Genomic DNA, 25331 nt, shown 5'->3' on the forward strand with positions numbered 1-25331 from the left:
CCATGTACCGAGGGGTAGATGGGAGTCTTATCTCTCCACTCAAATGAAGTTAAGAATCAAACTTGAAATCAAAATAACTTTTATTTATACATGTTCTATTCCCTCCCTCCCTGCTCCCCCAAATAAATATCGCCCCTACCTTGTGGGCTGGCCAAAGGGGGGAAGAACCCAGGGCCAGCTCCCCTAGAGGACCAGCCCCTACTCTAGGGGGATAGAGCACTGTACCCCTCTGCCCAACAAGATACAGCTGCCTTGTCCCAGAACATTTGAGAGGACTGGAAATCAAGGTCCTGAGTGTTATATCTGTCCTCCGATATTTAAGGGGTATTTTCTTGGCTCAGAGCCCCTAGTGCTGCCGGGGAGGAAGGTGGCAGTGTGATTGTTGGGGGAGGGGAAACATCCCCCCACCCCCCAATTGTGCAAATGTTGCATTCTTCAACCAGTGAGCAATCCTAGGATAAGACCCCAGGTTTTGAGTCCCTACTTCTCTCCTGGGTATATGAAGAGAAATGTAGAGTCATAGAAGAATGTATGTGTGAGTGGGGAATCTCATGGAGAACAGGAACGCCAAGGTCAGATCCCCTGAATATTAAACAAAGTTGGGAACAGGCCAAATCTGTGCGAAAGAGAGTAAGATTGTATAAGCTCTTTGAGGGCAGGAACATTTCTATGCCAACATACCTTATCCTTTCCCTCCCACCCCTAACCCCAAGTGAATGAATGAGGGTAAAGGCACAAATCAGGGTAGAGAAAGAGCCTATTCCCATTTACCCTTTTTCCCCATCTAAGGCCCAGGAAAGGAAATGGGCTTTGTGTGTCAGTATTAGTCTAGGGTACCATGTCTGGTCTAGAGTTAAAAGTGTGCAGGACTTTAGGTCAATGCCTAAGCTGGTAGAGATAAAGGAGCTTACCATTACTGGATCAAAGCTGTGCCTGGACATCCTTCTCCTCCTGTCTCTTCAATGGGGGCTATAAACCAAGTAGATGGAAATATTAGGACCCTTCCAAGTAACAACATATATAAAGCTAAAGGGGATAAGGGAGGTTGTATACTTACTGGTGAACTTCTCTTTCCGCCGACACTGTCTCCAGACCAGAAGGCCAGAAAGGAGCCCTAAAATGAGCATCAGCCCTAGTGTACCCCCCAAGACTGGCCACAGCAGAGGAAAAGGGGGTGGAGGTGCTGTGATGCCTGGGACAAAGGAAGAAGAAAATCACTGAAAATCACAATTCTGCCACTAGCTTCCAAAATACCTACCTTCCCCCCACCAAAAAATAGCTGCCCTCGATCCCCAGCCTACTTTCCCCCAAAATCTGATCTACACACCCTAAACGTTACTACCCTTTTCTCAAACCTTGTCCTTCTCCCCTCCTCCCTCAAATAATCTCTGGTCTCCCTCCAGCCGATTTTCACTCACAGCCAGGGCAAAAGTCACTGTAGGGTCGGGCTGGACAGGAGGAACAGTCCATGCACTTGTCCAGGTCTGGGCTCCAAGAACTGCCCTGGGGACAGGGGGAGGGTGCTGGGAAGAAAAAGAAGGGGAGAAAGTTGAGGGAAGGAACCTCCTACGCTCTCTTCCCCAGGATGGTTTGGGGGGGGGAGGGGGGACGGTAAGGAGAGAGAGGTCAGGGCTATTCCGGGGGTTGAGGTCAGGGCTAGAGCTCCAGTTTCTGGTGAGTCAGACCAGCCAGACATCAGAGCCCCCAAGCACCCCCCCCCCGACATTCCAGACAGGTGACCGCAGGCCTAAGGGGCAGGACTCTCGGGTTCTGAAAGAGCTAGATTTGGAACGGCTGAGAAAGCAGGATGCTTAGGTCCTTAAAGTTCGGCGGGACAGCTTCGGCCGAGACACCATAGTTTGGGGAGAAGTGGAGAGCACAGGACAGGGGAAGGAGATGGGGGGGGGGGGGGGGAGGGTGGCGGCGGTGTCAAAGATGTCCAACTCTTCTTTCCCCCACCCTCCTTCCAGCAGCCTGTGACTCAGTCCCGGGAGCTGGGCCGACAACCCCCCCTCCCACCCCTCCCCCTCACATTACTGGGGCGTGAAGTCATTGTGAGGCGGGGTGTTCACCGGTCCGGGTCTGAGATGCCCACGTGGAGTGCCCCCCTCCATCCCACGCTCAGCCAAGTAGGGCAGAGTCCAGGGGTCTCCTTTCGCCTCCAGCACCCCAGCTTCGGAAGTGCTCTGGGGGAGGCGTGCCCCAAAGTCATCCTCTTCCACCCTGACTTGCCCCCTTCACCCACAGCGGACTGCCTGGGTACTCTTCCACCCCTGGACACTTCCCGGACAGGTGTCAGTGTCCCTGGCCTGGCAACCCCATTACCTGAGGCTGGCTCCCCCCAAGTCAATCTCAGCACCGTCAGCGCCAGTAGTACCACTAGCGGTTCGAGAGCCATGGTGTACCTCCCCAGGCCGGTCCCGTTCTGAGCCGGGACGGGGATTCAGGGAGGCACGCCCGCCGCCCACCCTATCCGGGGCGGTCCCAGTCCGGACCCCGCCTCCAGTGGTGGAGACCAGTCCCCCAGTTGCCAGTCTACCGTGCTCCAGCTCTCGACCCCAGAACTGAACCCTGACATCTTGGGTGCCCAGTGGCACTCCGGGGTCCCTTCTCCTCAGACTTACACCCGCGCTCAGTCTTTCTAGTTACTTGGTGCCCCTTCCCCCAAAGCTTCGACTCCCCTGCCAAACCGCTTAGTCTCCCAGAACCCAGGCATCCTGATCCATCCAACTACCAGTTGCATCTTTTTCCAACCCGCAGTTCATACATAGCCTGAAGCTAAGTAGTTGCTCTACTCAGAGAAGAGAGAGTTTCCCATCTCTAGGATCTCTCAGGAAGCCTAGATACTTGGGTATCGGGCAGGGGTCTCTGCCCCTCCCTGGGGGAGGCGGGTCGCCAGTGACGTCACGGGGGCATTCGCAGCCTCTTTAAGACCCCCGCCTCCGCCCCCTTTCCCCATACTCTACCCTGATCTCTGGCTGCACTGGTTCGTTTCCTAGGCAGGTGAGTTTGGGGACGCTGGCTCTTTTCCCACCAGAAAGGGGGCTGCACCCCCTGCCATGGCTAGGAGCTGGACGCTGAGGGTTTAGCATCAAAGCAACCACTTTATTTGGGTCTACTGGAGGAACACCCAGGTCTAGAGTCCAAGACTTGGTCCTTGGTTGGAATAGCCAGATGTTTGGGGTTGGGTCCTAGTGAAGTCGTTATGGGTCATTAGGGCAGGAGGACATTAGTCGGCCGTCCATTGAAGAAGAGCTAAACGATTCGGATTCCCAGGTCACAAAGGGACAGAAGCAAGACCGAACTTCTCCGGTTTCTTGTGGTTCCTAGAATGGGAATGGAGGTGTTCATCTTTGCTCTAAATTTCCAGAAAAGTCAACCTTCCCCTCCCCTTCTTGGGACAAAAGACCTGAACCCATCTCCACCCTCCACCCCCACCCCCACGCACACTCTCTACCCTTCGGACTGGGCTACTCTTCCCGCTGTAGAAGATCCTTGGGCTCTGGCCTGGGGCCCGTCCTTTCTGACCCTTGTAGAATGGGAGGATCCACGAACTTCCCTGGAACCCTCCCCCCCCCCCCCCCCCCCACCTGACCCGGTAAAACCACCTGATTGCACCCAGTGTTAATCTCTTCTGGGGGAGGTGGAGGGGGGGAGGAGGAGAGGGAGATAAATTTCCTGGAAATGAGGCTCAGGTCTCTAGGGGCTACCCCAAGACCGGGGGCAAATCACGAATGAGTATAGAGCGGGACCTTAATATCCTGGAGTTTGTATTTGTTGAATTGAACTGGTGATAACCTAATACAGTTACTTCATTTTACAGATGAGGAAACTGAGGCCCAAATAGACCAAGTAATTCGTCCTAGGCCTGGCATCTAGGGAATTCCCAGGATAGAAAATAACTCAAAAAGAATTTATTAAACTTATCAAATGTGCCAGAAATTGCCACTGCAAAGACAAAAATGAAACAGTTCCTGCCCTCTGAGAGCTTTTTAGTTCTATCTGAGAAATGGTACACATAAACAGTAAATGGCCTCTAACTTTAGAGGGGCACTAGCAGCTGGGAGAATTACCAAAATATCTTTAACAGTTAATATTAATATTTGAGTTGAACTTTGAAAGAACATAGGCGCTCCACAGGAGAACCGAGCTGTGGGGCTAAATCATTTCATTTTCAAGTAGTGTATAGTAGAAAGAGCCCTGGTCCTGGAATCCAGAAGACTTAAGATTCAAATTCTAGCTCTTAATGGGTTTCCTTTATAAAAGTGGGGAGGATTTATATTACCTGCCTTGGGATCAATTAATCGATGTAAAATGTGAGTTATATGCAAAGGGCTATAACTTCAGGTCTGGGGAAGTTGGGAGAAAAAAGGAAGACTTTTCAGTTTCAATTCCACAATATTTAACAAGTGTTACAATCCCTACCACGTGTAAGGGCTATGGTAGGTGCTGTGAATACTTGAAAAAGGGAGGGATCTATAATTTCTTCTAAGCTTTGAATTGTTTCTATTCTTTTCTCTTAATCTGAGTCCCTGCTCTTAGGGTCTGGATATTCTCTGTAGGGAATTCAACTGTTTCCCTAAGTAAAGCCTAGGTAATTTGAGGAGGAGAACTAATAATTAAGAAGGATCAGAAAAGGGTTTCCTCTAAGAGGTCTGCACCCACCCCCACCTCCCAGCAGTTTACTATTTCTGAAAGAAACTTAAGGGATCTTGAGAGTTGGAAGAAAGTGCATTCCAGGCATGGGAGCTAGCCAGTCAGTGGAAAAGTGTATAGTGGGGAAATAGACTTTTAATGCCAGACTAGTTTATCTGGCAATGCTAAAAGCAATGGAGATCCATTGAAGATTTTTGAAAGAAGTGGTAATTATCAGATACTAGTTTGCCAAGAAGAGCTGGAGAAGGTAGAGACCAGATAAAAAGACCCAAATTATTGTGGCACAAGGTAGCAAGAAGTGATATACTGGGAATATAGTTCCAGGAGAAAAGGGAAGGCTCACTTTTGGGAATCAAGGATGGCTTCATGGCGGAGGAGTTAGCACCTGAAGTTGCCTGAAAGGGATTTCATATATTATCCTGAGATTTCAAGCTGGAGGGGATCTTAAAGCTACAAGAAAACTGAAGGGGTCAGAGAGAAAATGTCTAAGGAACTTGAGACCATTTAACTCCAAATCCTTGTTTTTCTATTACCATATTACTGTGCCTCTGCAGGTAGAATTGGGGGAGGGGAGTGACACATTCCTGCCCCTGGGAATCTTATGGAAGTTGAGCAGATTTAAAATTCCCTGGAGGGCTGAAACCAAGTATTTAATCTCTATGTCCCCGACCTTGCTCGGGAGATTTGGCACATAGTAGGGACTTAGTAAATAGTAAACGGATGGACGACTAAGGCTGGCAGGGGAGGGGCTAGGGCTGTTGTGGTGGCCCTTGAGTCTGGGAATCTAAGACTAAGGCATTTGAGCTTTATCCTGGAGGCTGTAGGGAGCCTTTGAAGTTATTGAGTAGAGAAGTGATTTGATCCGAAACTTCTTTAGGATTGGGGTGGGGGAGGAGGTACTTGTGTGTGAAAGGAGAAACTTGAAGGGGGAAGGGAGACATTGAGGGAGGTCTTTCATAAGAGATAAAGTCAATTCAGCTGCCGACCTGGGAGTGTCCAAGTCCTGCCCTGGGGTGAGTGAAGGGGAAGATTCTGAGTATGTTGTTTTTGGTACCTGTTCTAAACCTGTCTCTAAGTAAAAGAATCTGTTCTCTGTGTAAGAGGGACTGAAAATGCTGAGGATCAATCAGCTGGGAAGGAAAAAAATGTTACCTATGGACAAGGTCCAAAACTAAAATGATGAATATTTTAAAAGATAACTTTTAAGTCCTGCACTTAAAAAACAGTAGCTATACAGTATAGGAGAAATAGGACCAGATTGTAGTTCATGTGGAAAATTATTAGAGCCTGGGGTATTGGTGAATGCCAACTCAATATGTTTCGTAATCTGTGGCTCAGATAGGTAGAATTAGGACAGCTGGGTAGAAATTACAATGGGGCAAATAAATCTCATTTAGATTATGGAAGTGTCTGGGAAACAGCAGAGTGAACTAAGTAGCCTTGTGATTTAGCAATACTGGGGATACCCACAAAGAAACTGGCTGACTGTCAGGACAATTGCCGAGGGGATTCCTGCATGGGGTGGGAGGTTGAACAAGATGACCTCTGAGGTCCTTTCTAACTGTGAGAATCTATTTTGGGAAGGGGCATAGAGGACAATAGGTAGACTTTGATTTTTCCTTCTCCACTGGCTATCTCTATCCTAGATCTATTTAGGCACAAAAAAAAAAGTCTTGGTGCAACACTTATTGCTGGATTATTGTTGGATATGTAAAGCAAATTAATTGAGTCTCTTGTCAGAGAAGGGAATATTAGTGACCAAATCTGAGAGTGAGGGAAGGGCTTCTGAAGTAAAATTTGAGCATAGCACTTCAAAATAAGAGATCTTGGGCATTTAATCCCCTCATTCTTCAGGGGAGAAAACTGAGGCCCAGAGAGAAGTGACTAGCCCAAGGGTAAAATTGGTACTGGAACCTAGATTTCACTGGTACTTTCCACAATAGAAGGTAGGGAAATAACTACTTAATTTGATGAGCACAGTCTTGGACTCTGCAGTGGGAATGCAGCATTATACATAGATATATTCCTTCATTGTATGGAGTCAAATCTGAGGTGAGAGGCTTGAGGCTGAAGTGAGGGGTTTCCCAAAGAGGAAAATTCATTGATTTGATGAGACTAATTTAATTTGTTAGGAAGGAATTTAGGGATGGACCTTCCTTTGTTATCCTTCCAATTTCATATTTAATTTCCAAGGTTCTGAGCTCCAAACTTTGAAAACTGCAACTAATTCTCTGCTATCCCTGCACTAATTTTCCAGTTTCCAAATGCCTAGAAGGGGGTATACTTTGAAGATCTTACAACCCACCTAACAAGGAGGAATCTGAGATTCAAAGAGATTATTTGTCTAAGGTCACATAGTTAATTCATGGAAGATAGAGGACTAAAATCCAAGCATCCTAACATCCAGTCCTATGCCCTTTCCACCATTCTTACAGTTTTTTGCTCTTGCATTATAGGAGGCTATATCCAATAGATGGGATTATTTATTAAGGGTTCCTTATTTAATGGACTAAGTGAGGTACTTTAGCCTAAATGTGAACTCTTTAGGACAGCTTCAGAATTAGACCAAAGAGGATGAGGCTGCTGGTCCACAATCTGTTTCTCTCTTCACTCTTGCAGGTCTTCCCTAAGCTTCCAACCATGGCTTCTGCTGGCCTTCAGATCCTGGGTATCATCCTTTCAGTACTGGGCTGGATATCAGGTCTAGTGTCCTGTGCCATGCCCATGTGGAAGATCACAGCCTTCATCGGCAATAACATCGTAGTGGCCCAGGTGGTGTGGGAAGGCCTCTGGATGGCTTGTGTGGTCCAGAGCACTGGCCAGATGCAATGCAAGGTGTATGATTCCATGCTGGCTCTGCCTCATGATGTCCAAGCATCGAGGGCCCTCATGGTCATCGCTCTGCTTTTGGCCCTGGTGGGCCTACTGATCTATCTTGCTGGGGCCAAGTGTACCACGTGTATAGAAGATGAGGAACCAAAAGCCCGGCTGGTCCTGACTTCAGGGGTCATTTTCCTCATCTCGGCAGTCCTGGTCCTGATCCCTGTGTGCTGGACTGCCCACGAGATCATCAGGAATTTCTACAACCCCCTGGTGGCTGATGCTCAGAAAAGGGAATTGGGGCATAGCCTCTACGTGGGCTGGGCAGCTGCAAGCCTTTTTATATTAGGTGGGTCTTTACTGTGCTGCACTTGCCCCTCTGGCGGCTCAAGGGGCACAAGCCATTACATTGCCCGATACTCTGCTTCTGCCCCTCCCCCAGGAGGCTCCCGAGGTCCTTCTGAATACCCAACCAAAAATTATGTGTGAATCCAGAAAGGGGGGAGGGGAGGCAACAAATGACTCCCTTAGGTAAGGGAGTCCTCTTTCCCCTCCTTCCCTCTCAAGATGAAGTTACAGGTGACCCCTGTCAGTCTTGAGAGTTTTAGGGTTTTTTTGTTTTGTTTTTTTAACCCCTTGGACGACTGAGCCAAGAAGATGACTCCACATCCCTTCCTGGTCTTTTACTGCTGCTACTGATGCAAAGTCTTCCAGACATCATTGGATAAGGAGCTACAGAGACGCTGGCCAAGAGCTCCAGCACCTTTTCCTGGAAACCACAAAGATCTATGCTATTTCTCTGGAAATGCTAGAACCCTCTTTGGTTGTGGGACTGAATTCTAACCTTGTCAAGTGCAGAGTTCTTTAATGTAGTGCTTCATCCTTGGCCATCCCCAGCCCCCAGGGAAACAGGACCACCAAGATTCCACTAGCCTTTCTTGGTTTCCATGGGAACTGAGGTAGCTGCTATGATTCTCCTGGACTCCCAGAAGGCAGGAAGTCATCTTCCTGCTGGCTCATGTATCCTGCTTTTAATATACTCTTTCTAATCCAGGATCCAGCAAACACCTCTCCCCACCCTCCTACTATGCTGCTGCCTTCCCTCCCTGTCTCTTTGTGGAGTTTCCATGGTTGGAGATTTTTAGAGAATAAAATGTGTCTTGCTAAATGGTGATAGTCTCTATTTGTGGGAGACTACTTGACTTTGGGAATCACTCAAGTGGGCATGGAGGCCTGAATCAGTGGGAGAAGAGGATTGAAAAACACTCCATAGGCACACAGTCCAAAGGCCAGTCTCCTGACGTTAGAAATAAAACAGATTACCCTTAGGTAGTATTCTGGAGTTGGGCTATCAGATCTGTCTGCCTGTGCAAACAGTATGTTGTGTCCCCTACCCTCCCACCAAAATCCCACATATAAATCAGATGGAGGCCAGTTACAAAACACTTCCTTTATTCCTATTTGTAGGTAGAGTTGGAAACTGCTGCTGCTGAGTCCAAACAGCTAGTGACCTGATGGCTCGCTCCGAGCCACGGAGGGGAAATTGAAGTCTTTGGGCAAGGTACAACCTTAGCCTAAAACCTAGTGGTGGATCTGGGAGTGCAGCCTGGGCAGAAGTGGGAACCAGGACTAGATGTACTTGAGATAGCTAAGACTTGGTTCTACAGAGAGGCTAGGTGCTTTTTGTGCTTTCCATGGGGACTGTGGCTAGACATACTGAATCCATTGTCAAAAACTGACTCAGGAGAGTGGAATGGGATGGGAATATGCTGTTAGTGGACCTAGAGAAGGCAGGAGACTTGGAAATCCCTTCGACTGGGGCCTAGGGGCCATCAGGTAAGTCACTTAACCTCTCTGAGTTTTTCTCTATAAAATAGGGGAAATAATACTTGCCCTATCTCATGAGGTTTCATGAGATCACATAAAAGCACTTTGCTCTGAAATCATAAAGGGAGAATGGGGCAGGTGATTAAAACCAAGTTAGATTAAGCCCAGTTATTGGGTTTGGATTTTAGAATGTCTAGTGGAGTTTGGAGTGAGGAGGCAGGGGGACATTTTGACAAGGCTGAGATTTCATTTGTTCCTGTTGGATTCTGGGAGGGAAAACAGTTTTGGAGGTGGATGGCAGATCTGAGCTTAATGGACTGATGAAACAGGTTTTTGTTAGGGCTCGTTCCCAGTTAGATCTCACTTAAACTTTTGAGATAGGGTTGGTCTTTCTTTATGCAGATGAGAAATCAGTATTGAAAGAAATACAAAGAGCATACCAAGAAGCAGGGGTTTCTCTCCAGATTAGGATGTAGTTACAAATAGGGTATATAAAGACATAATATTTCCTTTAGGGTTAGTGAAACTTGGGGAAAAGTTTGTAAGATTGAAATGGTCAATTGGCTTAGGGTTTAGAATTCTGAAATAAGGCTAAACCAAGTCCAACACTGGAGGCAGGATTACTTCTGGCCAATGAGTAGGATCAGATGCCTTGAGTGACTTTCAGAGACTTAGTTGGGTCAGGAGTCTGAACCACCACTTTGTCAGTCTGTCTCACACATAATCCCGCTTATCCAGCCCAGAGGCCCCTGATCGGGAGGCAGCAGAGTATCCCAGATGGGGTCCCCTAGGCCGGTCAGGCTGAGGTGGGGGACAGGTACAGCATAACAGTCCTCCCCCTAGCATCAGCAGGGCAGCAGCTGCCCAGCCCAGGTAAAGTGAAGCCCCCAACTCCCTCTTCAGAGCTTCAGCTACCAGGGGGTTGTAGAAATCCTGGATGATGGCATGGGCTGTCCAGCACACGGGGATCAGGACCAAGATCCCCGAGATGAGGAAGATGATCCCTGAGGTCAGCACAATCCTTGCCTTTGCAACCTCATCTTCCACACATGTGGTACATTGGGCTCCAGTGATAGCCACCAGCAGACCCAGCAAAGCAAGCATCAGAGCAATGACAGAGAGGGCCCGAGCTGCTTGTAAGTCCTGGGGCAGGGCTAGGAGGGAGTCATACACCTTGCACTGCATCTGGCCGGTGCTCTGGACCACACAGGACATCCACAGGCCTTCCCATACCACCTGGGCCACCACAATGCTGTTACCAATGAAGGCTGTGACCTTCCACAGGGGCAGGGCACAGGATACTAGGGTCCCCAGCCAGCCTAACACCACTAGAGTCAGGCCCAGGAGTTCCAGCCCAGCTGAAGCCATCTTCCTTCAGGTCTTCTCAGTCTTTATGGCCCTTGGTTGAACTTGGGAGAAAGGGATCAGAGAGCTTTCAGTGTAATCTAGGCTCTTAGGACCCAACGGGAAAGGAATAGAGGACTCACTTACATCAATGATCCCCTTGTCCGAGACTGGGCTACTTCCTTCCCCACTGACAGATCTTGGCCGGCCCCCTTCTCGGTCTTTGTTGCTCTTTCCCTACAGTATAAGAAACACCTCCATTTGGACCGGATCCGTCACAGTTGATTGCTGGTCCCTGTATCTGGCCAACCGCCTTTTCCCCTACCTTAAAGGTCCCGGTCACCCCCCTAAAAAGATCCAATGTCCCAAGCTCTTTGTAGTTGCCGATGCTCTTCTTGGCTTTCCAGGGAGCTGTCCAATGTCCGATTTTCGCTTCCCCTGCTTAGTCTATGTTTCTGCTGTGCGTGAGTCTAGGGAGGCTTCTGACACTCATTCCCTGTAGCGTTTGGGAGTGGGGTTGGGGATCAGATAGCTCTCCCCTTGGGTCTGCTCCCAAGCCAGCGGGCTCCTTGTTTAGGTGACTTTCTCCCCAGGATTTCAGTCTGGAGCTGAAAGGGCAAGGGCAGGGGTGGTTATAGGACTGGAGCTAGGGGAGGAGTGAAGGTGGGAGTCTGGGAGCTGGTGATTGGGGGAACCACAGCAACAAGGAGGAGGCAGTGGAGGGCGGGGTGGAGCTGGGGGTGCCCAGAGGACGGCTGTGTGGGTTCTAGGGCCATTTGTGGAAGTGGGGGGGGGGTGCCCCCTGCTATACTGCAGTGGCAGTATAGGAAAGAAAAGGGGAAGTAATAAGCAGAAAGCGACCAAAGCTATGTAGAAAAAGATGGAAGAACAGATGGTCAGGGTTGTGATATTAGCCTGGGTTTCCTTGAGTTGCGAAAGGAGGCACATTTTGGAATAGGCCAAACAACTTGAATCCCAAATCCAAACTGTGACCCTTAAATTTCCCTTAATTTCAGTCCCTTGACAACTCTTGAAACTTGCACCCCTCCCTTTTCGTCATCTCTCTGCTGACCTGCTCCTACCTTCTGTAATTGTCCCTCCATCTCACAGCAGCTCTGCTCCCCTACCCCCAGTATCTGTCTCTTCTGTCCCCACACCTCCCACTCTCCCCTAGTTTCTGTTTCCCTCCACCCCCAGGACCTAGGGAATCTGATCTGTCTCAGTCTCAGCTCAAGGGCTCTTGCATCTCCCAGGGGAGGGGCCCTGCCTGCCCTGTTCCCCAGGCAACAGGTGTGTGGCGCCAGGCTCAGGTGGCATTACCAGGGCAACGGCCTAGAAAGCCTGCCCCCCCACCTGCAGCTCAGGTGTGCCTTCCCCTCCCCTCCCCAGTTGGAACTGGGGAGTTGAATTGTGGGAAGCTACTCATCCAGGGTCTCTGGCACCCCAACCCCCTCCCTCCTCAGGAAGACAAAGAGTCTGTTGTAGAGATAGGGAAAGGAGGGAACTAGGACAAAGGAGCCTGTGAAGAAGTCCATGAGGGGGTGGAGCAGTTCTGTGGTGGGGAAAGGGATGTCATGGGGGAGGGTTTCCCATCTCTGTGTCACCCAGCCCACCATGGGGTCCCAAGAAGCAGCTGTGCCCAAAGACTGTGTGTGTCTTGTTCCCCTAAGGGAAGTAAGCTCCTCCTCTTGTTTTCCCCAGGTAGCCTCAAGTAAACTTGTTTTGTTTCAAAGACTATTAGATGGGGTGGCTAGGTGGTGCAGTGAATAGAGCCCTGGAGTCAGGAGGTCCTGAGTTCAAATCCGGCCTCAGACACTTAACACAAAAACTAGTTGTGTGACCTTGGGCAAGTCACTTAACCCCAACTGCCTTCCAAAAAGCAAAAAATAAAACCTCAAAGACCATTGGAAGTGTCAGAATTAGAGAAAGGAGCCCAATGAGAGAAGGAAACTGAGGTGTAAGGAGGATAGCAGAATGTCTCAGAGCCTCAGTGGAAGTTTTAGGACAGACCATAAAGGCCTAAGGGAAGCTTGTTCCTGTTACACTATCCTCAACCAAATCTTTGGAGAGAGATCAAGTTCTAAGTTCAAATCCTGCTTCTAATATTTAATGGTTATATGAAAACAGACAAGTCACTTAATCTGAGCCTTAGCTAACTTGTCTATAAAATGATCATGATGGTACCTATGATAATAGAGTTTTGTTAAGGTCAAAAGATATAACACAATGGAATATTGTATATGTGCCTGGGTTTCATGTTTAAGTAGAACATTGACAATCGATCAATGAGCATTTGTTAAATGCTCCCCCTCAAAAGAGAGGAGATACACAAACTTTAAAATGTTATGTATGTAGGTAGTTAATTCTCTTTTGTTTGGCCCTAATTTAGCCCTTCACTCTTCTTCCCAGATCCTCACTCTCTGTGTCACCTTCCCCTTCTATCTTTCAAATCCCTCCTTAATACCTGGTATCTTGTGGTCCCTTTTCCTCCAAGATTTCTGGAAAGCACCTCTATGGAAGATGACCCATAACCCTCATGGGATTTGGAACTGGAAGGGAAACCTGACATTTAATAGATGAGGAAAAAGATTTTTATTCTGCTATAGATTGGTTAAGATGGCCTCTGAGGGCCCTTCCTTTCCTGAGAGTTTGTGCTGCTGAAGATACCCAGAGAGTCATTGACCTGCCCTAAGATAACAAAGGTAGTGAGTAGCAGAGATGGAATTTCTAGACAGGGTTCTCTGGCTCAAAGCCTCAGCCTTCTCTATCATACCGAGATGCCTCATTCCAAGAGCCAGCCATCTGTGACCTGGCTAAAAGGGCCTTCTGATAAAAGTGACAAAGGGGTTTGAAGAAAGGTCTTAGAAAAAAAAATAGCTTATCGGGAGTGGTGAAGCTGAAGAAGACAAAAAAGGAGGAAAACTTGGGGGTCAGGACAATTTGCCAGAAAAAGCACAGGAGACTTGGGTTCTAGTCCCAGCTTTGCCATAAACTAGCTCTTCAATGGTTCAGAAGTTGTGGAATTGCTCTTAAATTTTCTTATCTATAAAATAGTAATTAGAATATAGAGCTCAGAGGGAACTTAAAATATCAATTCCTGTAACTAAAAGAGATTCTAGGACATAGCCTCATAAGTCTGGAGCTATAAGAGACCTTGAGATCTTTAACCTCATTTTATAGATAAGGAAACTGAGGCCAGGGAAACGAAGTGATTGGCCTGGAACCTGTGAGTTCAGGGCTCTTTCCATGACACCACATTGCCTGTGTCACACACGGCAGATTTGGAAGAGGGCACATATATAGAACAAAGACTATCTAATCATCTCCATAATTCCTTTCTTTTATGCCTGATAGAAGATAAAGTGACCTATAACACTACTCTGAGGCGGTATTATAGATACAGATCTACTGCTCTGTCTTCACTGATAGGTCAATGGGATAGAGCATTCAATTCCAACAAAGCAGGATGTCACACAATATGAGAATAAGAGTAAGAGGAGACTGTGAAATCCTCTTCAGGATGTCTCTTGAGATAGATGCTACCTCTGGGATGAACAGGGCCCCTATCTAACTGCTGAGGAGTGAGGAGCCTGGAGACCAAGGTGATTACTTTTGGAGAGGCTGATAATGGAATTTTCTAGTTTCTCCCAGGAGAATCAGGAATCTTGTCCCACTGGTTTGTGCAACTCAAAGTAAAGGGCTTCATTGCCCAGTTGCTCCAGGAGACAGCCTAGTGACCCTTGTAAATATTCTGCTCACCTTCCCCCACCCTGCTCAAGTCCTGAAACCTTCAGCCAGGAAGCAGCATGCTGGCAATTGGACTCAACCAACTTTTTTCTCTCTCCTGTTGGATGTTTGCAGGAGTAATTGCTATGGCAACTGGTCGGAGTGAATCTTCTATTTCTTCCTTTCCTAAATTGTTCCATCTGTTTAACTGTAATATTAAAATGTTTTACCAACTAACTTTCAGGGAAGAAAGCTAGTCTGGAGAGAGAATGGAGATGGGATTGAAATTGACCAGTGGATTCTGAGTGCTGGATTCTTTCTTCTCCCTAGGCTGGTCTGTATGGATCTGGGGCACCAAGCAGTCCAAACCTTTCATTTACAATTGAGGAAGCTAAGTCCCAGAAGGGTTCTGTTATTTGTCTGTTATAGAATTAGCAAGCAGCCCGACATTATTTGAACCTAGCTTCTCTACCTCCTAAAATAGTTTGCTTCTCTGAATTCTATGATCCTAAAAAATGGTCCCTGATAAGTTTGGACCATAGATGGAACATATTACAAATTTAAAATGTGATATCCCACTAAAGCTTATCCACTGAGGACCCTATTATGGAGGTGATGCTGAAATTTTTCAAAGACTATACCAACACAGCAGAAACTGGCAGATCCTGAAGGTAGTAAGGCTTTTAGGGAGGATCCACACTGAAGAAATCACTAATTTTTTCAAGTATTAAAGCGTAGACCACAATCAATATACTGCACAATGAGGACAAGGGATCCTTTATTTTCCTTCTAGACTGTCTTTCATTAAATGTGAAGTTAACCTCCAATTGTATTTCAGTTTCCTTCTTTCTTTTCCCTTTGGTAAGACACCCTTCTCCCTTCAGCCCAAACCCCCTACAAAGAAAGGAAAGAGTGAGGAAAGTGACCTGAGGCACATACAGAGCACTTGGAACACATTACCTCATTGGATTCTTACTACTACCCAATGAGTTTCGGAGTACAAATGTTATTCCCCTCCCACTTTCCAGCAGGTGAGGAGAGACTGAATCCTGGAGGTCACCCAGCTAAGGAGGGGAAGGAATAAGGGTTTGTATAGTGCCTATTAAAGGCCAAGCACTGTGCTAAGATCGTCAAAGAAACAGATATATCTTATTTGATCTTTACAACAACCCAGCTGCGGAAAATGCTGTTATTATTCTCATCTTATAGTCAAACATATCTTAAGTGATTTACCCAGGGCCATGAAACTAGTAAGTATAAGTGTTTGAGGCTGGACTTGAATTTTGATCTTCCTGACTACAGACTTAGGGTCCTATTGACTGTGACTCAGAAAACTGGACCCTAGATCCCCAGACTCCAAGCCCAGTACTCCTCACAAAGCCTTAAGGTTGGTGGAGAGAGAGATGGAAATCTGGAGATTACACCATTTGGATTGGTGGGGTAAGAAATAAGATTTGTAGTACTTATTTAGTGGTAGGTGTGCAATGGGAAGGAATGGAATGGTGCAATGGACCTTCCAAGGGCACTGCTTTTTCTATCCCACTCCCATTTCTCTTACTATACTTAAGATGGAAAGGGCTTGGGGGTGGGGTGGGGGTAGTATTTCTGTATTTCCTTCCTATAAAGGCAAATCACCCGGAGGGGTTCTGGGTGTGAAAGGGTTAAACCAGAAACTGGAGTCTGGGGACAGAGGAATGGGACTGAGACAAAGGAGAATGCTTGGGGATGGAATGCAATTGATATGGTGGGGGTGGAAGCCACCCTCAGACCGGTTACCATTTCAATGGCTCATTAACACTTATGCAAAGGACTGTGGAGGTCCCCAACCCCCTATCCGGTCTCTGACTCACCAAAGAATTGGGGGAGGGGACCCTTTTGTTTAGTAAGTTTTTCTAGGGGAAGAAACTGAGGCACCTGCATGTGTGTGTGGGGCGGGGGGAATGGGGGGCGGCGTTGGCTACTGGGCCTTGCTCTGCCTTCAGGTAACAACTTTCCTACAATAAAGTTCTATATTGTTTTGAGGCATAGTTTCCTTCTTTTCAGTGGGCCAGCTCCTATCTGGAAGTACTTACTACTAGAAGAAGTCTGAGTCAGGACAAAAAAAGGTAAGAACTCTGGTTGGGGCTGAGTTCCTAGTTTTGCTGAGGGAGAAAGCAGATGGGAAAGAGCCATAGGAAGTTGTTGCTAAATGGATTCCCAGGCCGCAAAGTGGAAATGAAACCCCTAGGTTTCAACCTCAGTCATTACTTTCACATGAGACTTGTAGGAAAGAGCAGATAGGACCTTCTGGGAAAACAGGGCTCCTTCATAATCAGACCATTACCACCTGCCACAAAAACCTGCCCTCCTTCAAAATATCCCAGCTCAGTGCTTCTCTAAGCAATTCTTTCTGACTCACAAGTATTGCATACACCCATCTCCAAAATGTCTTATCTCCTATTGTGGCAGCTCTCCTAGCTAACCTAATTTACTAAGCCTAGAGCAAACAATGTTATTAAGCACAGCTGAGACTAAAGGAAGACAAGCTGGACCTGGGGGAAACTTGCTATGTAGAGGCTGGGGAACAGACATTTTATTATGACATGTTTTTTAGTGACAGAAAACCCTTCTTGCCATGATCTGTGTCTCTTGTGATTTACCAAGTTGTATCAACAAATTAAACTTAAATATGTACTAAGCACTTATTTTGTGCTGTTCCCAACTGGACAATATAACATTCTTCAGACTTTACCCCCGAGCACAAACATGCCTGGTTCCCAAGTCTGCCCTTAGTATTATTTTCACTTCTAAACAATCAAAAGAAAAGGCTGCCCATAGAGAAAAACAACAAATACTTTATTCAGTTCTAAATTTCCAACATTAAAACCAGAAATGTTATAATTTGGGTTGCTTCTGGGTACAAAAGAAAAAAGATATGACTGGGATGGGGGGGACACATGTGCTGAGCCTGTCTTGATTTATAAAACTCTTCACAGGCAAAACTGTGCCACATAATACTAGGGACCTTAATACTGTGGACTTTAATAAATACTGTTTAACCTTTAACTCTAAACCTGGATGGAACAATGAGATTTTTAGGCAAGATATCAGTATTATCAGTTTCAGCCCAATCAATTTTTGAAGGGCTTAAAGAGACTGTGATCTAATTATCAAGTTTATAAATTAGCCAAGACCAAACTTTCCTTCTTCCATTCAGTTGATTAACACTACCTTGCCTAAGGGGCCTCAAAAAATGAGTAAACTGATTCCCTCAAATTCTCTCACTGAGCAGGCTTTTCTTTTCCTAAAGAGTTTCAGTTAGTCTGACCTTTGACCTCAGCCCTTCCCTTCCCAGTCCCACTTCTTCACCTGGGTTAACTAGCAAACAAAACTCCCCCAGTGGATTATGTAAACTGGACCCACTCCGTTTTGTTCCAAGAGCCAGGAACTAAGAGGCTGGTTTCACGTTGGTTTGAATTTCTGTTCTGTACCACTCGGAGCCAAAAATCAGAATCAGCTCCTGCAGGTGGGGTAGACACACAGACAAGGAATGAATAAGACAATCCCAACTTTCTGGGTCTAAGTAGCTGCTGCTCAGAATTTCTGGCTCAATGTGGGGTATAAAGCTTCACTAAGACCAGGGTCTGGCTAAAAGAAGCCATGGGCAGCATCTGTTTAGGAAGGAGAGGATTTGGAGTGGAACAAATAACTCAGGAACATCAAGCAGAGGGTCAGCTGCCATCCCCAGTTAGGGGATAGAAACCAGGGGTTCCGAACTTCTTTCCTCTAGATCTTCTGGCTCAGTCACATTAAAAGCAGGTTCTTTTTCTTCCAGAAAAGCCAAACTCCTGACTGATCACTTGGTCTGGATTCATCTGAGGAATAAGAAGAATGTGTTTATAATACTTTGGAAAGAAGTTGTAAGGGAGAAAAGAAGACTCTTCTAGACTCACCTTTTGGGACACTACGTCCCTATGGCAGTCAGCTGTCACACAACAGGAAGACAAGATCACCGCTCTTACAAATATTACTCCTGTAAATATAAACCTGTATCATGTATCCTTTAACACTGCAGTGTTGTTGGGTCAGACTCTAACTTCAAGAATGTCACACAGATTATGAAACTTAAAAAAAAAATCTTAGTGACAATTTAGAATATCATTTGTAAATAATTTTATAGCTTTTCTACTCCTACTCCCTCCTCAAAATATAAACTACAAGCCCTAAGACTTGGGCCCTATCCATTAGTCTTCCTCCATGTGGTGAAAATTACATTTATTGCATGATTTCATAATCCACAAAATGGTTTGTGATAATAAAAAAAATTTCAAATCACAACTACCTTCTTCCATAATACATATACCCAGATAGTCCCCAAACCCAGCTTCTAGCTAGTTTCACAATCAAATTTGAATAATAATCCTCTCCTAAACCAAAAATACTCAATTTATCATCCAGCCTTTGTTTGAAGATATCCTCTAATAATAATAATAGCTGGCATGTATACAGCATTTTAAAGTTTGTAAAGTACTCTAGGGAAATTATCTTATTTGATCCTTGCAACAGCCCTGGGAAAGAGGTACTGTTATTATCCCCATTTTGCAGATAAGGAACCCTAGGCAGTAGGGGATGAAGTGACTTGCTCTGGATTACACAACCGAGTACATGTCTCCAGGCTACATTTGCACTAGGTCTTCTAAACTCCAGGTTCAGCCACTTTGACACCTTGCTGCCTCTCATCAGGTGGGGGGTGGGGGGGAAACAGAACCAGTTCTACTTTTAGATGGCTCTATTTGCTAGAAATCCAGCCCCCAAATCAAGCCTACATCTGCCTCTCAATGATTTATAGCATTGCTTACTAGGGTTCTAAGACTACTGCTCTAGGAAAGGGCCAATTTAAGAGTCTAATTCTTCCAGTCAGGGAAAAAAAGCCTTTAAATTCTTGAGGACAGTGATCATGATCCCCCTAAGTCAGTTCCTTCCACTGTTCTTCATAATCTTGAACCCTTTCACCTGGAGGGCTGCCCTCCAGGTTATCAATGCCCTTCCTAATATGTGACATTCAAAAGGACCCAACAGTGTTCTGATCATGGTGGGACCAGCATCTCCTTAGTGCTGGACAGGACACCCCTTCATACAAATCAAGATCATAGTTGCCATTTTCCATTCCATAGCACAATATCGATTTCCTCAGGTAGCAGGCCGCCAACAACCTTAGGTCCTTTTCAGACTAACTACTCCCTTTTAATTTTATTATCTTAGACATAGCCCAATATTGTTTATTGGTAACTTTTAAATAGGCATTCAGACCGTGTGTTGGCTTTGTGTCATCTCCAAATTTGCTAAGCATGCCATCTATGCCTGTAACATGTTTATCTATAACAGTGAAGGGGCCAGACATAGGCCGTGGCTGCCATTAGAACTCTTGCAAACTGACTGCTCTGGGTGCAGAATTTCAACACTTCTGACTGCACCAAACAGAGCTATCTAGCAAAGTAGTGTCAAATTCAAATAGAAATGTATCCTTGGGGCCACTTATTGATTTAGAAAACCACAAATTAACATTATCTATGTTTTACTGCATTTTTATTTATTTTGTTACACATTTCCCAATTACATTTTAATGGTTCAGGCCTCACTTGGGAGTTTTGGGGGTTAACAAGTTAAGACTCCTTTAGCCTAGTTCCTCTTGTGCCCTTTATGTCCAAAAGAATAAAGAGTATCAGAGACTCTATCAAGTACTTCACTAAAATCTGGGTAAACTGTATCTAAGGTAGTCTTTGATACTAGTCTAGTTTAACACTACTGAGCAATGTTGGCTTTTTTGTGATCGATTTGTACTTTTCTAGATAATTCACCAGTTTTTTCCCAGAGTTTTTATCAGGAACAAAGTTCAAATTCACTAGCATAGGTTTCAGCTTCCCTTCCAAACACAGACGTTTTAGGCAGAATCAAAGGGTCTGATTTGGAAGTTATATCCAAGATTAACTGGCTCAATTTATCTTTCCTGCCTAATTTCCTATTACTTCTTCCCCCAACACAGGTTCCTTGATGTCAAGGACTGTTTTGTCTTTTTTTTTTTTTAAAGGCAATTGGGGTTAAGTAACTTGCCCAAGGTTACACGGCCAGTTTTTTTTGTGTGGGTGTTACATATCTGAGGCCAGAACTGATCTGGGTCCTCTCTTACTCACCGAGCCACACTGTTTTGTCTTAATGTGACCAGAGCCTAGAACAAGGGTAGGGGAACTTTGACCTCAAGGTCACATGTGGCCCTCTAGGTCTTCAAATGCAGCCCCGACTGAATCCAAACTTTACAGAACAAATACCCTTAATAAAAGGATTTGTTCCGTAAAAATTGGACTCAGTCAAAAGGCTCAAACCTGAGGACCTATAAGACCACACGTGGCCTCGAGGCTGCAGGTTCCCCACCCCTGGCCTAGCACACAGTAATAGCCTGGTAAATACTAAGTGAATTGAATCAAACCTGTACCTGAACATGGATCCCCTCTAGGAATCCCCCAAAGAATCATCCAGCCTCTGCTTTAAGGCCAGCTTACTGCCCATTCCAGTTTTGGACAGTCCTATTCCTGTTTCTGGGGCATTAGCACTAGCCCAAGGTCTGTGCTCAGAAGCTAAACAAAACAGTTCTATTCCCTCTTCCACAAGAAAACCCTTCAGATACTTGAAGACAGTGATCATCACCCCTACTACAAACATCTTCTCTTTAAGCTAGGCATTTGGTTTCTTTAACCAATCCTTATATGGAATAGTTTTGAGTCTCCCAGGCCTGGTTGCCCTCTTCTGGACACACTCCAGATTGTCACCATTCCTCTTAAAAGTGTTACCCCAAACTGAACATAATACTCTAGGTATAGGCTAATTAGGACAGAATGCATTAAGACAATAACTCATAATCATATAGCAGTTTAAGGGTTACAATGCACTTTCCTTAGGAGGATAAAGGAGAAAACTGAAACCTGGAGAAGATAACGGGCCTAAATGCCCTTGTTCAAGGCTACACAGAGCTAATAAATTAAGGGTCAAAACCAAGATTTGAACCCAGGTCTCCTGAGTCCTAGAGAGAAAATACTTCCTTTGGGTAACCTGTCTTTCTTTTTTTTTGCTTTTTGGAGGGGGATTAATTAGGATTAAGTGACTTGCCCTATGTCACAGGGCTAGTTTTGTGTTAAGTGTCTGAGCCCACATTTGAACTCAGGTCCTCCTGACTCCAGGGCTGGTACTCTATTCACTGTGCCATCTAGCTGCCCCATGGGTAACCTGTCTTTCAATTCTACCTCAGTGACTTATTTCATTTTCTGGACACCATGATTCTATAATGCAGCTTATGCTTAATTATTTCCTCTAGGTGACAATCATACTGTTGATTCACATTGAACTTGTGGTCTGCTAAAATTCTCACATCTTTCTCACATGCATTGTCTAACCACTGCTCTCCTATCCTGTCCTGGTACAGCTATATTTATTTTTGAACCTAGCATAACACTTAGCATTTATTTAAAATTCCATTTAATTTTTATTAGATTTGACCCATCTGTTTAACATGTTGGGTATTTTGGGATTGTGATTGAGGGACTGTGTTAAATATCCAAACTTCTTGCCTTTGGGCCACTGATAAAAATGTTCAAAACAATAGGGTCTAGAAAAGAACTATGGAGTATTCCACTGTGATCCCTCTCTCCAGGTTGATCTTAGATGCCACAGAATGGATTTAGAGATGGAAGGGCCTCAGAGGCCATCTGGATAAGGACCTTCATTTTTTAGTGATATTTCAATCACTTCTTTCAGGGTACAGTTATTCACCTAACTACATTCCACCCTGTCCCCAAAGATATTGTAACTATCAAAAACCCTGCTGAAATACGAGTATACTCTTCCTATTCATCTCCCTATCCACTAGTCTGGTAGCTATCAAAAAGGAGGAAGCTAATAATAGCAAGATTATATTAATGAACCCATTCTAGACCACCACTTTTCTAAATGGTCAGAAAAGCATCCCTTTAATAGGTATTTTGCCAACCAACTAAAAGGTTCTGAAAAGTGAATGTTACACGAGAAAGAGTCTTAAAGCTCGTCAAAACCCCTCATTTTACTCACAAAGTAGAAATGGGAGGCAACAGGGAGTGACTTTCAGAGCAGGCCATTCACAGCAAGAGTGGCAGGGCTAGAACTAAAACCCAAGGCCATTGACAACTGAGTGTCATTTCAAATTCCAGGATGCCACAACTTTTCTCAATCAGAAGATAAGCCTTTGTGAGAGGCAAAGAGGAGAGACAAAGACCAGAAGGTAAACTCACCCACCTGCTGTGCCTCTTCCCCAGAAGTGGGAGTCTACCCCTTTGGGTGACACAGAGGTCATAGGCAGAGGCCAGACAGAGCTGGCTAGAGGCGAAGAAGCCAGCCACCTGTCTGCAACACAGGACTGTGGGACTGATCTTTTGCTTCAAAAGCCCAGTAAAGGGCTGCAAAGCACCACTCGTCCAGGGTGTCTGCAAGACAACGCCAATGGTACCCTGGGCTCAAGTGGAGGGAGGAGGGCAGGAGCTCCAGCTGCTCAGGGACTATGTTTCTGCAGAACCACCTGCTCGGGCCAGGAGCTTGGTGGGGACAGGAAGAAGTGGGGCGTCGGCAGGGACGGGCTGGGGGCGCTGGGGAAGGCGGGCAGCGGGTGGTGGTCCGTGGGGTGGGTGGCCACTGGGAAGGGCTCCTGGGGCAGGCGCGGGAGCGCCGGGCAGGTGGCGGGCGGCGGGGCGAGGAGGCGCAGAAAGGTGGGGCGGGTGGGCAGCGGGGGCAGCAGCTGCGCAGGGGGCTCGGCCAGGGGACCCCGCCGTGGGGGGCGCACAGCCAGCCGGGGCCCCTCGGAGGCCAGGGGCAGCGGCGGGAGCGGCAGGTGGGCGGGGACGGCTAGGGGCCCGCGGGGCAGGCGAGGCAGGTCAGACGGTGCGGGGGGCGGGGGCAGGGGAAGCACGGACGCCTCCGTGGGCAGCGGGGGCAGCGCTACGTAGGCGCCGGGAGGGCCGCGGGGGGACAGCGGCGACGGCCGCACCGGCAGTTCGGGCAGCAGCGGCCGCTCGGCCACTGACGAGACCCGTTGCGGCCCAGGGGACAAGCCTGGGGGTAGGCCCGGGAGCGGCAGGTGTGGAAGCGGCAGCGGCGGCGGCTGGGGCGGCTCGGGGAGGGGCAGGGAGAGCCGGGGCCGGGACAGCCGCGGGTGGGGGTGGGAGCGGGAGCGGGATCGGGAGCGGGGAAGCAGCGCCGCCAGGGTCTCCGTGCCCGAGGCCGGGCTTGGAGGGGCGCAGACCCCGAGCTTAGGGAGGCCCAGCGCGCGCGCCCTCGCACACAGCCACGCACGCGCCCGCTTCCCCCACCTCCGGCGTCTCGGCCAATCGGGATGCAAGTCTCCCCAAGCCACGTGCCCAGGGACCAATGACGGACAGGCTGCCAAGGACGCCCAGCCGCTGCGCCATCGAAGCCATGGCAACTACCCAAACCTGTCCAAACTGCAGCAGCCTGTAAAAAGTGGGACGTGCACATAGCTCCTCCTACTTTCCACCCTGCCCCGCCCCCTTAATAATTTATGGAGTCCTCTGCTTTCCCATGCAGGGCCCTTAGACCTGAACCAGAGAGGTCTTAAGTGAATGGTAGGTTTTCTTCCTAGCTGCCCACCCGATCCTTCTTGGTTTTCTTTCAGGATCAGCCTTTAAGTCCTGCCCATTTATGCGAGAGTCGGACACTGTCCTCCATCCAATCACTTGTCAAGTCAGGTGGAAGAATTCAACTCCTCTGGGAACACCACCACCACCTTTGTCCAGGCCATCATCATTTCTCATCTGGACTTGGGAAGGCCTATAAACGCCTCCGTAAATGTCTGTTGATTGGCTGCTTAGGCTTACACGGGAAGCAGTCGTAACAGGATTTGAATCCAAGTCCTCTGATTCAAGTCTTTCTCCTTTATTATGATCACCTGTTATTCAGTTCAGTAAGCTACATTCAAGGCCTTGTGTTGTTGGTCACTGAAAAGAAGGGGTGGATACAAAGATGAAATAAAGCACAGTCATAAGTTCATAGAATTTAGCTAGGTGGCACAGTGGATAGAGCTCTGGTCCTGAAGTCAGGAAACAGTGAGTTCATAGTCCAGCCTGAGACGATTACTAATTGTATAACCCTGGGCAAGTCACTTAACCTCAGTTTGCCTTAACCCATTGGAGAAGGAAATGGCAAATCACTCCAGTATCTTTGCCAAGAAAATCCTATGGACAGTATTGGTGGGCTGTGGTCTACAGGGTCACAAGGAGTTACAACTAGAGCTCATCCAGACCAACTTCCTCACTGTACAAATGAGGAAACAGTCCTAAAGAGGAATAAATGTATCTTCCAGGAGTATGTGAACTCCAAGTTCTGTTTGGGTGACTGTTTTTTGTTTTGTCTTCGGATACTCTGGGCCTACAACACATAGGCCTAGCACCTAAGTAGGTGTTTGAAAACTTCCTTATTCGTAAGGAGTTTGCCATCTGATAATGGGGATAAAACTGATTGTGATCAAAGTTCCTCATAGCTATGGAACAAGAGAAAATATAAGGTTAAATGAGACCAGCAACAAAGGCAATGAAGTATTATAAGAAAAGAGATCACTCACATTGGGAGTATCAAGGAAGGCTTCATGAAGGAAGAGACCTGGAACCTTAACTATGTCATCAAAAAGGCTCCAGATTTGGAGTTAGAAGACTAAATTCTGCCTTTGCCATTTACTGCCTATGTGACTTTTAGGAAGTTACCAAACCTCTCTGGGTTTCTGTTTCCTCACCTGTAAAATGAGGGAGTTAGAGATGATTCCTAAGGCTGCTTCCAGCGGTATACCCCAAGAGCTATTTGGGTTCAAAAGGAGAGGCTAATTCTCATTGTTGAGATGTAAGCCCAGAGAGGGTAGAATGACTTGGTCAAGTCAACATAACTCATTTATT

The 25331-nt window shown here is 46.8% G+C and overlaps 3 protein-coding genes and 2 long non-coding RNA genes across 6 annotated transcripts; 1 reads left to right on the forward strand and 4 right to left on the reverse strand.

Annotated features, from left to right (window-relative positions):
• Positions 1-62: 62 nt before the first annotated feature.
• On the reverse strand, positions 63-2479 carry TNFRSF12A (TNF receptor superfamily member 12A). Its single transcript, XM_069107240.1, has 5 exons — positions 2326-2479; positions 1419-1523; positions 1058-1192; positions 912-969; positions 63-616 (listed from the first exon to the last, which is right to left on the reverse strand). The coding sequence occupies exons 1-4, from the start codon at positions 2396-2398 to the stop codon at positions 914-916; spliced, it is 369 nt and encodes a 122-aa protein (XP_068963341.1). The 5' UTR covers positions 2399-2479; the 3' UTR covers positions 63-616; positions 912-913.
• Positions 2480-2819: 340 nt separating this feature from the next.
• On the forward strand, positions 2820-8646 carry CLDN6 (claudin 6). Of its 2 annotated transcripts, none has more exons than XM_069107210.1 (2): positions 2820-3003; positions 7276-8646. In XM_069107210.1, the coding sequence occupies exon 2, from the start codon at positions 7297-7299 to the stop codon at positions 7963-7965; it is 669 nt and encodes a 222-aa protein (XP_068963311.1). In that variant the 5' UTR covers positions 2820-3003; positions 7276-7296; the 3' UTR covers positions 7966-8646. The 2 variants fall into 2 exon arrangements, with proteins under 2 accessions (XP_068963311.1, XP_068963318.1); XM_069107217.1 differs by lacking the exon at positions 2820-3003 and adding an exon at positions 5556-5669.
• LOC138176466 (uncharacterized) lies at positions 3085-11245 on the reverse strand. Its single transcript, XR_011172247.1, has 2 exons — positions 10795-11245; positions 3085-3326 (listed from the first exon to the last, which is right to left on the reverse strand). It is a non-coding gene; the product is annotated as an uncharacterized lncRNA (long non-coding RNA).
• CLDN9 (claudin 9) lies at positions 8943-10805 on the reverse strand. Its single transcript, XM_069107229.1, has one exon. The coding sequence runs from the start codon at positions 10669-10671 to the stop codon at positions 10018-10020; it is 654 nt and encodes a 217-aa protein (XP_068963330.1). The 5' UTR covers positions 10672-10805; the 3' UTR covers positions 8943-10017.
• A 5942-nt stretch (positions 11246-17187) lies between the features above and the next one.
• On the reverse strand, positions 17188-23062 carry LOC138176460 (uncharacterized). Its single transcript, XR_011172244.1, has 2 exons — positions 22672-23062; positions 17188-18227 (listed from the first exon to the last, which is right to left on the reverse strand). It is a non-coding gene; the product is annotated as an uncharacterized lncRNA (long non-coding RNA).
• Between the last annotated feature and the right edge of the window lie 2269 nt (positions 23063-25331).

This window comes from Petaurus breviceps, unplaced genomic scaffold (genome assembly GCF_028583685.1).
Source record: "Petaurus breviceps papuanus isolate PSGF00001 unplaced genomic scaffold, PetGlider_PUasm1.0 138, whole genome shotgun sequence".
Classification (NCBI taxonomy): Eukaryota; Metazoa; Chordata; class Mammalia; order Diprotodontia; family Petauridae; genus Petaurus; species Petaurus breviceps.